Raw genomic sequence first — 13,864 nt, 5'->3', positions numbered from 1 at the left:
TTTTCCCCTGCCTTAAAACCTCTGTTATCAATCCGGTTTGCTGAGCAAGAACGTGTTGTGCAGATGAAGTCAGACTGGCAGTGTGCTGTGCTCATACAACAGGAACCTAAATTGTGGTACAAAGCATAAACAAGATAAAATCCAGTTTTAACTGTGAGGGAATGAAGTGCTGAATCCACTGTTCAGATCTGGCCAAAAAGAAACTTTGGCCTTGGTTCTGAGAGCACCTAGTCCTTCTGTATGTTATGGGGCAGACTGCTACTGAACACAAGGCTAGATTCTCTAGTTTCAGGGCTACAGGCTTTTTATTCATGTTTCTGATGAGTATGACTCATTTATTTCCTAGAACAGAGAAAAGAAGTCAGCCACTGAGAAAAGAACTCAGCTGCAGTTTGTACAGGAAACTACAACGTTTCTCAAAAAAGTGACCATCCATGCTATGTTTTGACACTCATCTGTGCAGAAAGCAGAGAATAATCATGTCTCAGATACCTCATCATCCTGCAAGTCCTCCTCCAGATGGAGAATGTCCTTCAAAGCAGCTGCAGCCACCTTCTTCCTCTTGCGAATGAAATCCTGCTCCTGGACACACAGATCATACCCCAGGCGTACATCTAGGTCTTCCTGGCTGCAACAAGGATCAGGTATCATACATCACATTGGTAGTCTAGGCCAGCATTTTAATTGCTCTACTTCAAAAATAGACATGCCTTCACTACCAGGTCTAGACAAAGAAAAGACAGAAGATATTAAATGCTCTTGTTTGTTCTTGGAGAAAAACAGTCTATCTGCCTTTGAACTGAAAGGAATTTTTTTACTCCCTGCCAAAGATGCCTGAAATTAAATATAGCTGCAGATAACAGCCGTTCCTTTTCAGACATAAATCCAGAAGCCTGCAGAGGGCAGTGTTTCAAAGGTGGCTTTTAGAAGTTGTGCAAACTTCCACTGACATCTGTGAAACATTTTACTGAAGTAGATCGGATGCTCTTTTGATGTTTATAAGCACTACATTGGTGGTTTGAAAGCTGCAATGAAAATCTTGCATAGGCGTTCTAAGGAAGAAGGTTCTAAATGAGAGCTGTAAACTGTATGCATATTTCATAGCATATTTATTTACTGAAAATAAACAGCATGATGGAAAATGCACCTGCTTTTCTGGAAGTTCTCTTCTGTTACAATATGGTACATAATGTAACATATCCATCTTATAAATTTTACTAAGGTCTGAACAGTATTCCAAAACACACAGTGTGTTTCCTTGGTTTAGAAATAAGCAATCACTTCGTTGAGTTTATTTGCATTTATCTCTTTGAGTGACATTAAAAAAATAAATGCAGGTACATTTATGATTTCGTTTTTTTTCACATATTAGAGTACCCAGGCACTCTGATTTTGATCTTTTAGTGAAAGAAAACAGTTAAAGAGACCTTTTGGGAAACAGAAAGGGTTTTTAAAATTAGTTTTTAAATGTTGCTTTTATTGAGAATTTGCATTTGGTAATAAATAGTAGAGGCATCAGTGTGTACAGTAGCCCTTACCAGGTAATACAGATTGCAGCACAGTATGAATAGAAAATAGTTGTGTTCTTTTTAAAACCTTTTCTTAACTCCCTGTCCCATTACAAAAGCTCTGTTGCTGAAAAATCTTTTCATTATGTGCTGAGTGCATTTTATTTTATAGTCTGAAATGAGCATGGACCAGCATTCAGGACAAAGGCACTAACAAAGGGATTGGAACTAGATTTACAACTATCTAATTACAAAGAACCAAGGGGAAAACCATAGATGTCTTACCATTTTTTCACCTTAAGGAGCAAATCAAATTTTCTGTGCTGAAAATTGAAAAGGTAAAATTATGAATATTGGTATTTTGTTTAGAATAGTCTCTTTCCCCCTCTCAGACTGAGACATAAATCATTTGGGTCATCATTACACCTACAAAACTCAGAATCTCCAGCCTGGTTAAGTACATGGGCAGTACAAGGAGCATGAGCAACAGCTTAGGTATTTTTCTTCTTCCCCCTTTACCCTTAGATTTCCCACTTCATTTTGCTCCCAACAATTCACTTCATATACGCATTGCCCTAGATTGGAGGGAGGTTAGAAAACAACTGTCTCTGTATAAAGAGAAGTGGCCCTTGGTTTCTGCTTCATGCAAATCAGAAAGAATTGCAAAAAGCTTGCAAAGGATTCCCCATGGCCAGCAGACACTCACCTCACCAACTACTTCCCGCTCGGAGGGGAGTGATTTCAGAGGGATTGTCAAGGGGACACTTCTCCTCCTTGGTCCACATGACATGCAAGGACACTGAAAAGGAGCATGGAGTGCTTTTTGGTTAAAACAGAAATGTTCTGCTCTTGCTCCCTACTCACACGTAAATGTCAGGTCATAGAACTGTCTGTGTTGTCTACCATGTTCTGGGGTAACGTACAAAGGTGGGAAGCTTCCTCTTCTTTCTGAGTGCAACATCCAGGGAGGGTTGCTTGTATTTGGCATAGTGGAAGAAAGTAGGATCTGGGAGAGGGGAGTGGGAGTCACAGCCCACTGAAACTGTCTGGGTTTCTTCAAAGGATCCTCTCACTGTAAATGTTAGCTCATTCTCTAAAACAAAGAGAAAAATGCATACACAAAGTTACTTATAATTGTAAAAAAAAGAGAGGGGGGAAAAAGAAAGAAGCAAAAGGTAGCTTTGAACAAATTCCTTCTCCTCTCCTTTGTATTTTGAAAGTTATCTTTTAAAAGTGATCCAAACCCCAAACATCTCCGGTGACTCTCTCATTATATTGTGCTGAGCAAGAAGTCAGATGGGAATGTGACACATGTGGCATAATTTTAGATTGCTGCTTTTCTGTTGCATTTTCATCACGACACAGTGAATACAACCAGGAACTTTGCATGGTAAATCATCCTCATCCCAGGCCAAATAATGAACTGAATGAGATCTGACTCTTATGAGCAGCAGATGACCCTATTTACATGAATACCTTAGCTAATCCTGCCAGTGTGCGTTATGCATGCTCTGAGATTGCCTACCAGATCCAGCCCCTCAGGGGATGTGGGCAGAGGAACTTCTAGATTCTGGATCTTGACCAGGGTCAGGCAGGAGCCAGCTGCTGAGTGGCTAACCCCTGCAAAAAATGAGGTATTTCTGTGCATATGCGTAAGTCAAAGTGACAGAGATCCTGAGCAAAGTTAACACCATGGACTACAACACCTGAGGAATTAACACCTAAGCTTCTTCAGGGCTTTGCAGTACTGCAGCAGAGGTTTGCAGAATGTCAGCTTGAGTTTTAGATGCCTTCTGTATAAGCATCTGATTCTAGATGAGACTCTCCATGAAGTCAGAGCCCTGAACCTGCTGCAGGACTGGTGGCATTCCCTAGTGCAAATTTTGTACAAATCACCTTAAATGTGATCAATTGAAGCCTTAGTATTTTGCTGATGCAATGTCCAGGCCTTGTTGGAGACAGTAAAATCACCAATATTCATTTTAAGAAGTAATAATCTTACCTGAAAAACGCTTCTTTTGCCTCCTGCTGTCCAAGTGAACTTCCAAACAGGCTTCTTCACGACACTGTGGTGGGTGTGGTGAGGACAGAGAATTAGATAACTCATCCAGCCATCTCACCACCAGTGCTGGCAGATGTTCAAAGGATCATTGTAGGAAAGGTCATTGTTTGAATGTGGGGGCCAGCTGTGTTGGACACTTTTGCCAGACACAGTGAATGTGAGAATTAATTTGTTGTCACATGGGAAGATGGTGCTATTCCAAATATATAGTCATTTTCAATAGATGCAGAAAAAACAAGGGAAAGTTATAGTCAGAAAGCTCCTCTAAGATTATGATGGTCTCCTTAAAGATCTTAAAGCTCTTCAGAGAAAGCATCACTAAAGAATAAAGATTTGCAATGTTTCCTTCACTGATGTTATAGTCAGCTATGGTAAGGAATGATGTTGGAAAGAACACAAAAGAACAAAACATTGTATTACCACTATTGCCCCATTTGTGATGATGGTTTCAGAAGGACCCTGGCTGGAAAACAAGAACAAATACATGTTTTATAAACAATATGTTCTGGATATTGTCCTAATCAGGATACATTATTCTCTCTATTATTATTATTTTCTTTACTCCTTCTTATTATTTCTGTAAGTATTCTCCCTTGACACTAGATGTCACATAATGACCCAGCAAAAATTATTAAATTGCTGTAAGGCACCTGGAAAGTCCTTGCAATAGCCTTAGTAGTACAGGCATGACACAAATTGTGTAGCAACCTTCTCCTCAGCCATGACTTTCCCAGAGAACGCTGTCTAGTAAATCTGCAGTGGGATTTGCCAGCCAATTCTGAACTGTGTAAGACAAAAGTCTTAAGAGAAAGTCACAGAATTATAAATTCTCAACTCCTCTCTACATCATGGCATTTTTCCTTTCATTTTTTAATGCACATATTAAATTTGGAAAAACATGTTTCCGGCTATTAAGGTGAAACTGGATCTACAAAACGTTTCCCTGCACTAATGCATAACTCCAACCTGCCAATAATAATGGGTTTTTACTCACATGTTCTCCAATACAAACTCAACCTCCAGCTCCTCTTTCCCCTGAAAATAAAAAAAAGAAGCTATCTTAAGTAGCATGTGCAGAGGTTTTCAAAGTGACCTTAATTTTTGCAAGCACAGTGTCCTTTACATTTAAAAATACTCTGTTTTGTACTTGCTGTTATCAGCATTAAATGACAGAGGTATTTTTTTGTTCCCCAAGGAAAAGTTCTCAATTGTGCTTGCAGAACGAAGGGTGTTTGGTGCTTGTAAATCTGCCAACAAACCTGTTTCACACTTTCTTCTCTGCCAGTTCCATGTGCTGAACATGATATGCTAAGGCTTAGTGTTTAGGAAAATATTGTGGAAACCAGCCATTTCCCTGTGCTTGCATTGTTTTGGTTTTTGTAGTCTTTGCGAGGAATAAATAAAGTGTTCTTTTCTCTCAGATTATGGAAAGTGCAAACTTCCCTAAAATTGCATCTACTCTGAGGGCTTGGGAATTTGGCCATGACCTGTGCCAAAGGAAACCAACAGGAATTAGAGAAGGCCATCTGTTTTGACACTGATGTGCAGTTTCCAGGATGTTAATAAATTTTGCTACATTTTTACCACCTCCTGGAGGTAAAACCAGAGGAGAGAGTACACCTCTTTAAACGGTGGGGAGAGAATGGACATCAAGCTGTACTAAATGTCTGACCGAGCTCTTACCTCTGAGTTTAGGGGGAATGCTGTAGAAACTCTTTCCCCAAGGGGGATTTTAGCTACATCAAAAAGCACAATCGCACGGTCATCATCATGAATGATGTCATCATCAGAAACAGTAATTTCCAGAACATTCTGGGAAAAGAAATGAAAAATATCCAATTCACTAGCAGGTATGATATACAAGAAGTATGACATTCTGCAGCTCTTCCAGGCCTAGTGTCTGCTTTACATAGAAGAAATAGAAAAGTGTTGATGAAAAAGTGTGAGAAGGAAGAGTAAGAAAGCAAGTGCAAAGAACCAGGTCTTAGTCTTATCAATTAAAGCTGAACTGAGATCTCTTTTGGGTCAGCAGTTATGCTTTTAAGTAGATCTCATAAAAAATGCAATCCTCTAGGGAGGAATATGGATTGCCAAAAGTCCTAGATTGCTTCATATCAGCAGGAGTAATAGAGATTGCTTCATATCAATAATCACCTTTCACCTGTTCACACTATTTGAGTGTATGTAGTTCAATCATCAGCAGCAAACTGAGTAAAGATCTTAATCAAACTAGAATTTGCCATTATCTCCTGCCATTACTTCATGTCCTTTCAGAAAAACGTGTGTTTTTCTGTTCCAGTATATTTTCACTTCAGTTTCTCTGTGTTGTCACTGTCATGGGACCCATCAGCCTTCCCCAAGGTCAGACTCTCATTACCCATACATAAATAATAATCTGTTAGGAGTAAATTGGATTCCAGCAAAGCCAGAATTGTTTTGCTTCAGCTTCTGTGTGGAATTTTAAGTAAACTCAGAAACGCACCAGAAGGCATTAGGGGCTGTGGGTTAAACTGAAAGACTGCATAGAAATAAGATGAAAAAGAGAGGTTGGGGCTGTTTACCTTGACTTTTCTCTGTATCCGGAAGTAGAAAGTTTCATTCCACACAGGATTTCTGCAGTTTTTGATAGTTTTGGTGTGGAATATTTCATCTGAAGCTGTTGGCAACCAGAGCCTCACATAGCAATCAGACTGGCTTACTGTAGAAACACAGGCACAAAGTATCTGGCAGACATGATACAAGACATTGAAGTGCTCTATAGCTTCAACATGGGTGAGAGATGGCCAGTTCTTTCTGACAAACATTGGCCAAATCAGGAAGATAGAAATCATCACAAGCTGGATAAAATTAATTTGTTCATTACAACACTATTTGTAATAAGCACTGTATTCAAACAACTATGCATAATTGTATACATTAAAAGAAAAAAATGCAATCCTAGCTAGCAAATAGAACAGTGTGTATATTCAGGAGTCTTGTGTTGCTCCGTATCAACAAAATTTGGCAGGTGAAACTGTGACAGAGGCAGGACAGCATTAACTTCAGACCCTGAGAGGGATTGCGCATAAATTGCCTCTGCAGCAATTTAACTTCGTGAGAAGCATTAAAAGAATCAGATTTAAGTCTGATTCAGATAGCAAATGTCTGACATACCTGGTTATTAACACTTTATGACAGAAAATTAATTATGCCAGTGACCTTGATCATCGTCTGCCTAGGCGGGGTAGAAAGGGAGAGGCTTTCCAGAAGTGCAATTGCTGCTTCAGGAGCTCAGTAGGAACTGGAGCCTTTTCCTGGTGTTTGCTGGTGCCTGAAGGACCTGGGATCTAATTCCTACATCACATCTCTTCCCAGGAAAAGTGAAGTGGCAGAAATTACTTGCACCTTGTGGATGAAGGGTTGCACTTGCTCTAAGTTACCATCTCCCATAGATCCTGAACCAAAGGGAATCTCAGATCTTGGACAGGAGCTTTTCCAGCAGCAGCTAGAAGGGTTGATCCATCCTGTTCTGTAAACACAGGCTTTGGCAAGAAAAGAGGAGGAGTCTGGCAGTCTGCAGAGAGAGCCACCTCATGAGCAGGGAGAAGAGCACTTACTATCTGTAAACATGGGAGAGCTCTGGAGTCAGCTCCTCCAGGTTAAAAGCGAGTTCATCCCCATATCTTTGTTCAGGATATGTTGTTTTGGGGTATTTTGCCTAAAAATAAGGTGTTGCCTGAAAGCCAGAGAGCCTGTGACTGGGACATCCTCATGGGAGGATACCTGTCCATTAGGGAGGTCATCATGTAATACTTCACGCCAAACCTTGAAGGAATTTCTTGCCACTGCCCAGAGTTTTCGCTCTAGAAAGGTAGTAGATTGCCTGTCTTTGAAATTATTTCCACTGACAATGTTTTGGAGTCTCAGATTTCAGCATAATAGAGGTGACAGGATAATATGTTATGTATATGTAATATGTAAGAGACTTTGACAATTACCAGTATAATACTTAATTTACTACGAGTGGGAGGGCTGTGCTGCTGATCTATCTGATAACTGAAAGTTCTTCCCTCAGTGTGCTTCCTGACAGCCTGCTGGGCTGTGATGTACTCATCCTGATAAATGGTATCACTGCCTCAGATCTACAGAGCCTGTACAATAGCTAAGAACTAAATGTGGCTCCAGGGCATCAGGACCATCCTTCCTCTCATTAACACACATACAACTGCCAGTCTCAAGTGTTCCAAAAACATGAATCCAGCATCTCCAAAACTCCAACATCTCCCACTGCCAGGTGGGATGTAATTCAGAAATTCACATTTCTGAACTGATTTAAGACACAATTTCTCTACCTTTTAGTTTCTAGCTGCCATAGGGTGAAGGAAGGACACATTTCTATATTTTTCTGAACTTGCAAAGGCACATTATTTTCTCTTCCTTTTTCTTAAAGAAAATAAAAAGCTTTGCTCTTATTTTAAATTTCATTTTTTCATCACACACTGTATAAATTAAGACTTGCAATAGAACAGAGAAATCTGGCAATGCAAAATTAAGACTTGTGATAAAACAGAGAAACCTGGCTATGCAAAATCTTTGAGACAACCATGAATGGACAGCTGCAGCACTTATGAATGTCTTTTATTACTATTTTATCTGGAATTTACTGATTTTCTGGAGTATTTTCTTTGGCAAAATACCTTCATGAGGCTACTTTCTAAAATTACTGTTCAGTACATGTGTTGATTTCATAAATATTTATGTAAAATCAGCTAGTGACAATTTTTTGTCAAGCAGAGGAAGTACAGGACAGATAAATGGAAAGTGAGGTGGATTAAAAACTGGTTTAACTAGCAGGATCAAGTGATTGTGATTGGCAGCACAAAGTACAGTTGGAGGCCAGTCTCTGCTGGTGTTCCCCAGAGGCTGATAGTGGGGCCAGTGTTGGTTAACATCTGTATTAACAATGTGAGTGATGAGAGAGTTCAGCTGCAGCAAATTGCAGGTGGAGCAAAACCTGGGGGAGTGGTTGACACACCAGAAGGCTGTGGGGGGAGTGGGGAGTGGTGACACATTCCTAAGGACCTGAAAGGCAGGTGGGAGGACTGGGCCAGCATGAGCCTCAAGAAGTTCTTGACATGAGGAGCCAAACCCCAGCTCCAGGATGGGCTGAGGGCTGACCAGGATGGACTGAGAGGCATCTCTGTGTGTTATGGAGACCACGTTGAACAGAAGACAGTGAGGTGTGGCCAGTGAGGCCAGCAGCCTCCTGAGCTGTATCAGGAATGTTGCCAGCAGCTGGAAAGGTGGTCCTTCCTCTCTGCTCAGCACTGACAAGGCCACATCTCTGGGTTCTCCAGTACAAGAGAGGCAAGGATGTGCTAAAGTGAGCTGGACAGAAAAGTCCAGAAAGAAAATGAGGGAATGGATGATCTGCTCTATTGGGAGAAGCTGAGACTCTTCAGCCTGAGGCAGAGAAGGCTTATGGGGTCTTATCGATTTGTGTAAATACTGATCAGGGGAGAGGAAAATAAAGAAGTCTGAGTCAGACCGTTCTCCATGGAGCCCAATAAAAGGTAAAAGGTAATGGACAGAATCCAAAATGCAGGGAATCCCACTGAAACATAAGCGAAAATTTCATTTTTACCGTGACACTAAACTAAGCGCCACCACACACTGTCACAGATTGCCCAGAAAGGTTGTGAAGTCTCTACCCTTGGAGATGTTCAAAATCCAAATGGATATGGCTCTGAACAAGCTACTGAAGCCAATCCTGCTTGGGGTCTGGACTACACAATCTCCAGAAGTGCCTCCACACCTCAGCCACTTTGTGTGATTCTGCTGTAACAAGGCTAATTGGTCACAGATAATTACATAACCGTGTTAGTAACTCCTGTATGCAAATTTGACCTTGAAGATGGGGTGAGGTGATACCACTACGACCAAGAACATTCTCTTCCTGTGAAGAAAGGGGACTAGACCACATGTGGTTTTGCCACAATTCGTCTACAGTCCCTACCAATGTGGAGAGGTTATTGTTTTCCGTAGGATTCCTGTGATTTTCTGTGTTTTCCTTTAATTTTATAGACTATTCCCATGCTGTGACTCTGAGCTTATATATTTCTGCAGCAGTGGCAGTTCATTTAAACTGAGGCTAAACTGTGAGGCAAGCAGTGAGAAATAAAAAATAACAGGATAGTTGAATGTCTGCTGAATACTATGATGACTGTGATACCATTATTATATCGGAGCCCTTGAAATGACTAATCAGCTTACATTGCTTCCTCTTATCCCTGAAAAAAGTGTTCAAGAGAGCTACTGAAAATGTACCTGAGAGCTAATACAAAAAAAAAAAATCAATTTGCATTTTCTTCATGATCCAGTTGTAATGGAGTTGCTGGGCTCTGTTAGCAGCTTCATGCCATGCCAGGCCCTTACTTCAGTGCATGTTTTGCAACTTCCCTGATGCCATGTCACCTCATGTGAATGCTGAGACATCTGAACTCACAGCCTCTTTGAAAGTCAGCACTAAGGACCCTGCTGTCCTTTCCCAATTGATTTAATCTGGATGATGGTGAGACTGCTTCTCAACTCTTAGAGCTAAAGATCTGTTAAAAACACAAGACCAAAAGCAGTAGCTCAGAACTGCAGCCACGTGTGCTACTCTGTGAGAGTACAGTCCTGTGAGGTGTACCTGAGATGAACCATCACATGCTAAAATCACTCATCTCCATCACAGGTAAGGAGGAAATTACAGCACTGGAAACCAAAGCACGTAAGAAAAACTAGTCTCGTAAGAGCAATGAATGTAAAGGACAAAATCCCATCTGTCCTGTTACTGCATTTCGTAACACCAAAAAGAAGAAATAATTTTCTCCTAGTGAAATATTCTTCACCTGCACAGACAGGTTCTCCTTGAATCCTGGTTTACTACAGTTCGCCTAAGAAGAGGAGGAGAACCGCTCCCATTTCTCAATTTCTGGACACAATCTTTGGGAACATTTTCCCTCACCAGCTTAGTGCAACACAGACAGTATTAAGGATTTACCTACTACTGCTATCTGAGAGAGGATTTGAACTCGGCTAAGAGCTCTACCAGCATCCCAGTGCAACACCCATTTGTAAGCACAATACTCTCTGTGGCTTGCTTGTGGAAATAACAAAAGCTCATAGATCTGCTGTGCTTAATCAGTGATGTCTTTGACCAGAGATGAACGAGTCCCCATGTGGATGAGCCCTTCACCCAATCCAGCCATTTAAGTCAAGTGGCCAAGTAGGATTTTCTCCCTGGAGCAGATTCAGTGGGTACAGTACCTGTTGCAGTCAAAGTTTCATAACCTGGGTCACCGCTCCCTCCTGCTCCCACTGGCATCACTTGCTTTCCTGGGACAGGGCCATTAGTATCACCTGCGCTAGCTGTAATCTCCCTAATATTTTTTACACTTATTTTCTGTAGCAAAAATAACCCTTAATGTCTCTGGAGAATCACTCTGATTTGCAAAGGTTCCAAGTGTACTGCTGCAGAAGTGACTCATTTCTTCTGAAGGGATAATACAAAAGCTTCCACAAAATCATTTATAAGATCTTAAAGCAGAGTCTCTGAGATTCTCTTGTATAAATATACAAGATTACTTTTCATTCAAAGGTGAAAAACCAAAGGAAGGTCTGAAAACAAAAGGAAGTGTCAAGGAAGAAGAGAGTTTGTTCTGATATCCCAAGTAAAACTAACAGGTATTTTTCCACAGCTGAGAAAGTTTGCACATGTGCCTGTTTTCAATAGGAGAAAATATACCTGAGTGCAGTCACATTTCAGCCCAAGACTTAAACTTTCCTACCTCAGCTCTGACAAGCCTGCCTTGATCTGACTTCCCTTAGAGAAGTTACTGTGTTCCAGGAAAAGAAGTGCCTGTCAACCTGAAGCTCACTCCAAGTAATTTCTTACTGGGACACAGATCTCAAATTCACCTCTGCAGCCCAGGAAGAGCATTGCAAACACTCAGTATCAGAGGCTAAATGCATCAAGCCAGACCTGACACCAGCACTCTTCACCTCATCCGTGTTAGTGAGCCCGAACATGCACTCCAGCAGCAAAGGTCATCTCTTGGAACGTGAAGCAGCTGGTACCATGTAGGCTGCCAGTTTCAGAGAGCAGTACTGTCACAGACCTCTTTCCTCAGATCCCCAGGATTAGGTGAGATCCAGTGGAGTCCAGCAGAGTTTTGCTCTTGCACAGGGCACTAAGTAGTGCTGGTGAGAGGATGTAAGTGCAGGTCTGTTCACCTGTGCAGTCTAAGGATCTGGAAGAGGTTTGCTTCCACTTCTGTTGCCTCAGGGCAAAACTCCTCTCTTGGTGCCTGGGCTTCAGGCATGCCAGATGAGGCAGATCCCCTCAGTGATCCTCTCTTTGTCCACAGAGCAGGACAAGGTGTCAGCTTCAGCTGTGGGGTTTAGAGGCTGCCATAAAACAAGTAAGTGCCAGTGCCAGCGGGCCAGGCTGGGAGCTTGGTGGAGCTCTGTGAGCCCACCCAATCAGTCACTTGTTTAAGGAGAGCAGCTGGAAGGCGTTGGAGAGTCTGTCCCCCTCCATGGTCCTCCTCTCCCATCATCCAGCTTCTTTTCCATTCTTTTGGGAAACAGTCACTGGAAGGGGTGTCAGCAGCAAGAAAAGAAGCTAACATACCATTTTCCCTGCCATCTCATCCTGACCAGATATTCCTCCCACATATGGGGAGTTCTGTAGAAGTGCCACCATCAATAGAGTTGGGAAATGAGCTTTTGCAAAAGCACTAGCACTGACTTCCAGATGAGAAGGAGCAAATGGACACACCAATGACCTAAAAAGTAATTCTTATACTGAAGGTTACATGCCGTCTTGGACTGAGGAGGGGAATACTACTGCAAAACAGGTGCTGCATTGCAGGAGACACTAATGGAATTTATTCCTTACTAGTACCCCCACCACCTTCACAGCCAAGCTGCATAGAGCACTGGAGCCTGGTGATGACACTCAGCCCCTGCAGGGCAGCAGGATGAGTGTAAGTGATCTTATCTGGTGTCCTGCTCTCCAGCACCCACAGTGAGATCAGGGAGTGCCTGAAACATTTGAGTCTGACCCATGATTACTAATTGGCATAAAGGTTAGTTAGGAGTACAGTGGAAAATAATTAGCCCAGGACTGCAAGAGCATTTGCATTGCAAGATAAGACAAGACAGAAACCAATTATATGTAGCATGAAGCAGATGCTGGAGAGGAACATCACTGGAGTATAGAGGAGACCGCAAAAGGGGTGGGGTGAGAGCAGAGGTATGAAAAGGGCCAATTGACCCATGCAGGAGGAGTGAATGTTTTCTTTTCGGTTTAATTTTTTTCTTTTCGTGCCAAACTCTATCAGCATGTGTTTTCTACAGGCAAAGGTGTACCATCAGATTTCAGGATAAGCTTGGATTTCATCCCAGGTTTGTGAAACACACATCCCATGGATCTTGAGGTGCATATTTTAAAAAAATCCAGCCAAGATTAAGTTGGGTGTATGTGAAAGTGGGGCATATCAGGAAATATACAGAAGTGGTGTTCCCTGAAGCCAGGATTTGTCAAGTAAATCAAAGAAAAATGTAGTAACTCTATGACCACATGACCTGGTACGACTGCACTTGCAACAGAGGAATGGAAATCATGGAATGGAGCACTCCACGTGCTGAAAGAGATGGTAAGTCAGCATGCAGGCAGAAAAAAACAAGTCAGAAGCAGCTTCACTTGATTGAAAAACTATCTTTTCTTGGATTTGACACAGGGAAACTGAAAATCTAGGGAAGTCTGAAATATGTTATTACAGAAATTGCCAGTCTTCTACAGATATCTCAGTCAGAGAGCATCTGTATCAGATGCTTATGATCAGTTTTCCAGGACAAAGATCATATTGCTGGGAAAAAGCTAGCTAAATATCATTTTATGATTCTCATTAGCACATAGTAGCATGTCTAGTTATTTTAGTTTTCTGATACTTCAAATGCATTCAAATGTTGAAATAAAAATGCTAAGCTAAAAGAACATCAATAGCAGTGCAAAATCAAGCACTTGGAAAGCTACAATATCTCTTCTTTGAATCCTAATTAAGTTTTTTAATTGCAGAGTATCACATTATTTTTCCTGTGAGACTTCAAGCTCTTTGAAATCAGAGGTAGGTTGCTACTCAGTCAACAAAAAGCTATCTGATGTTTGTTTATCTTCCTTGTTCAACAGCATCCTGGTCTACAGTGCTTCATTCTCTGACACCCTTAAGAAACAGGTTCAAACAGGCTCACAGAGTAGCTGGGGAAT

The 13,864-nt window shown here is 41.5% G+C and overlaps 1 protein-coding gene across 1 annotated transcript in view; it reads right to left on the bottom strand.

Moving 5' to 3' along the window:
• The window catches only part of LOC116997696 (cytosolic phospholipase A2 epsilon-like), a 43,640-nt gene that overhangs the window by 11,738 nt on the left and 18,038 nt on the right, over positions 1-13,864 (bottom strand). Inside the window, exons 5-13 of the mRNA XM_033062773.1 lie at positions 6,132-6,268; positions 5,254-5,382; positions 4,565-4,605; positions 3,991-4,033; positions 3,511-3,574; positions 2,432-2,601; positions 2,215-2,307; positions 1,794-1,831; positions 493-628 (exon numbers count right to left, since the gene is read on the bottom strand). Coding sequence (XP_032918664.1) covers positions 493-628; positions 1,794-1,831; positions 2,215-2,307; positions 2,432-2,601; positions 3,511-3,574; positions 3,991-4,033; positions 4,565-4,605; positions 5,254-5,382; positions 6,132-6,268 — 851 coding nt within the window. The remainder of the gene's footprint in view (positions 1-492; positions 629-1,793; positions 1,832-2,214; positions 2,308-2,431; positions 2,602-3,510; positions 3,575-3,990; positions 4,034-4,564; positions 4,606-5,253; positions 5,383-6,131; positions 6,269-13,864) is intronic.

The sequence above is a fragment of the Catharus ustulatus genome, chromosome 6 (assembly GCF_009819885.2).
Source record: "Catharus ustulatus isolate bCatUst1 chromosome 6, bCatUst1.pri.v2, whole genome shotgun sequence".
Lineage (NCBI taxonomy): Eukaryota > Metazoa > Chordata > Aves > Passeriformes > Turdidae > Catharus > Catharus ustulatus.
Note: the sequence above shows the minus strand (reverse complement) of the source record. Positions and strands in the feature narration are given on the sequence as shown.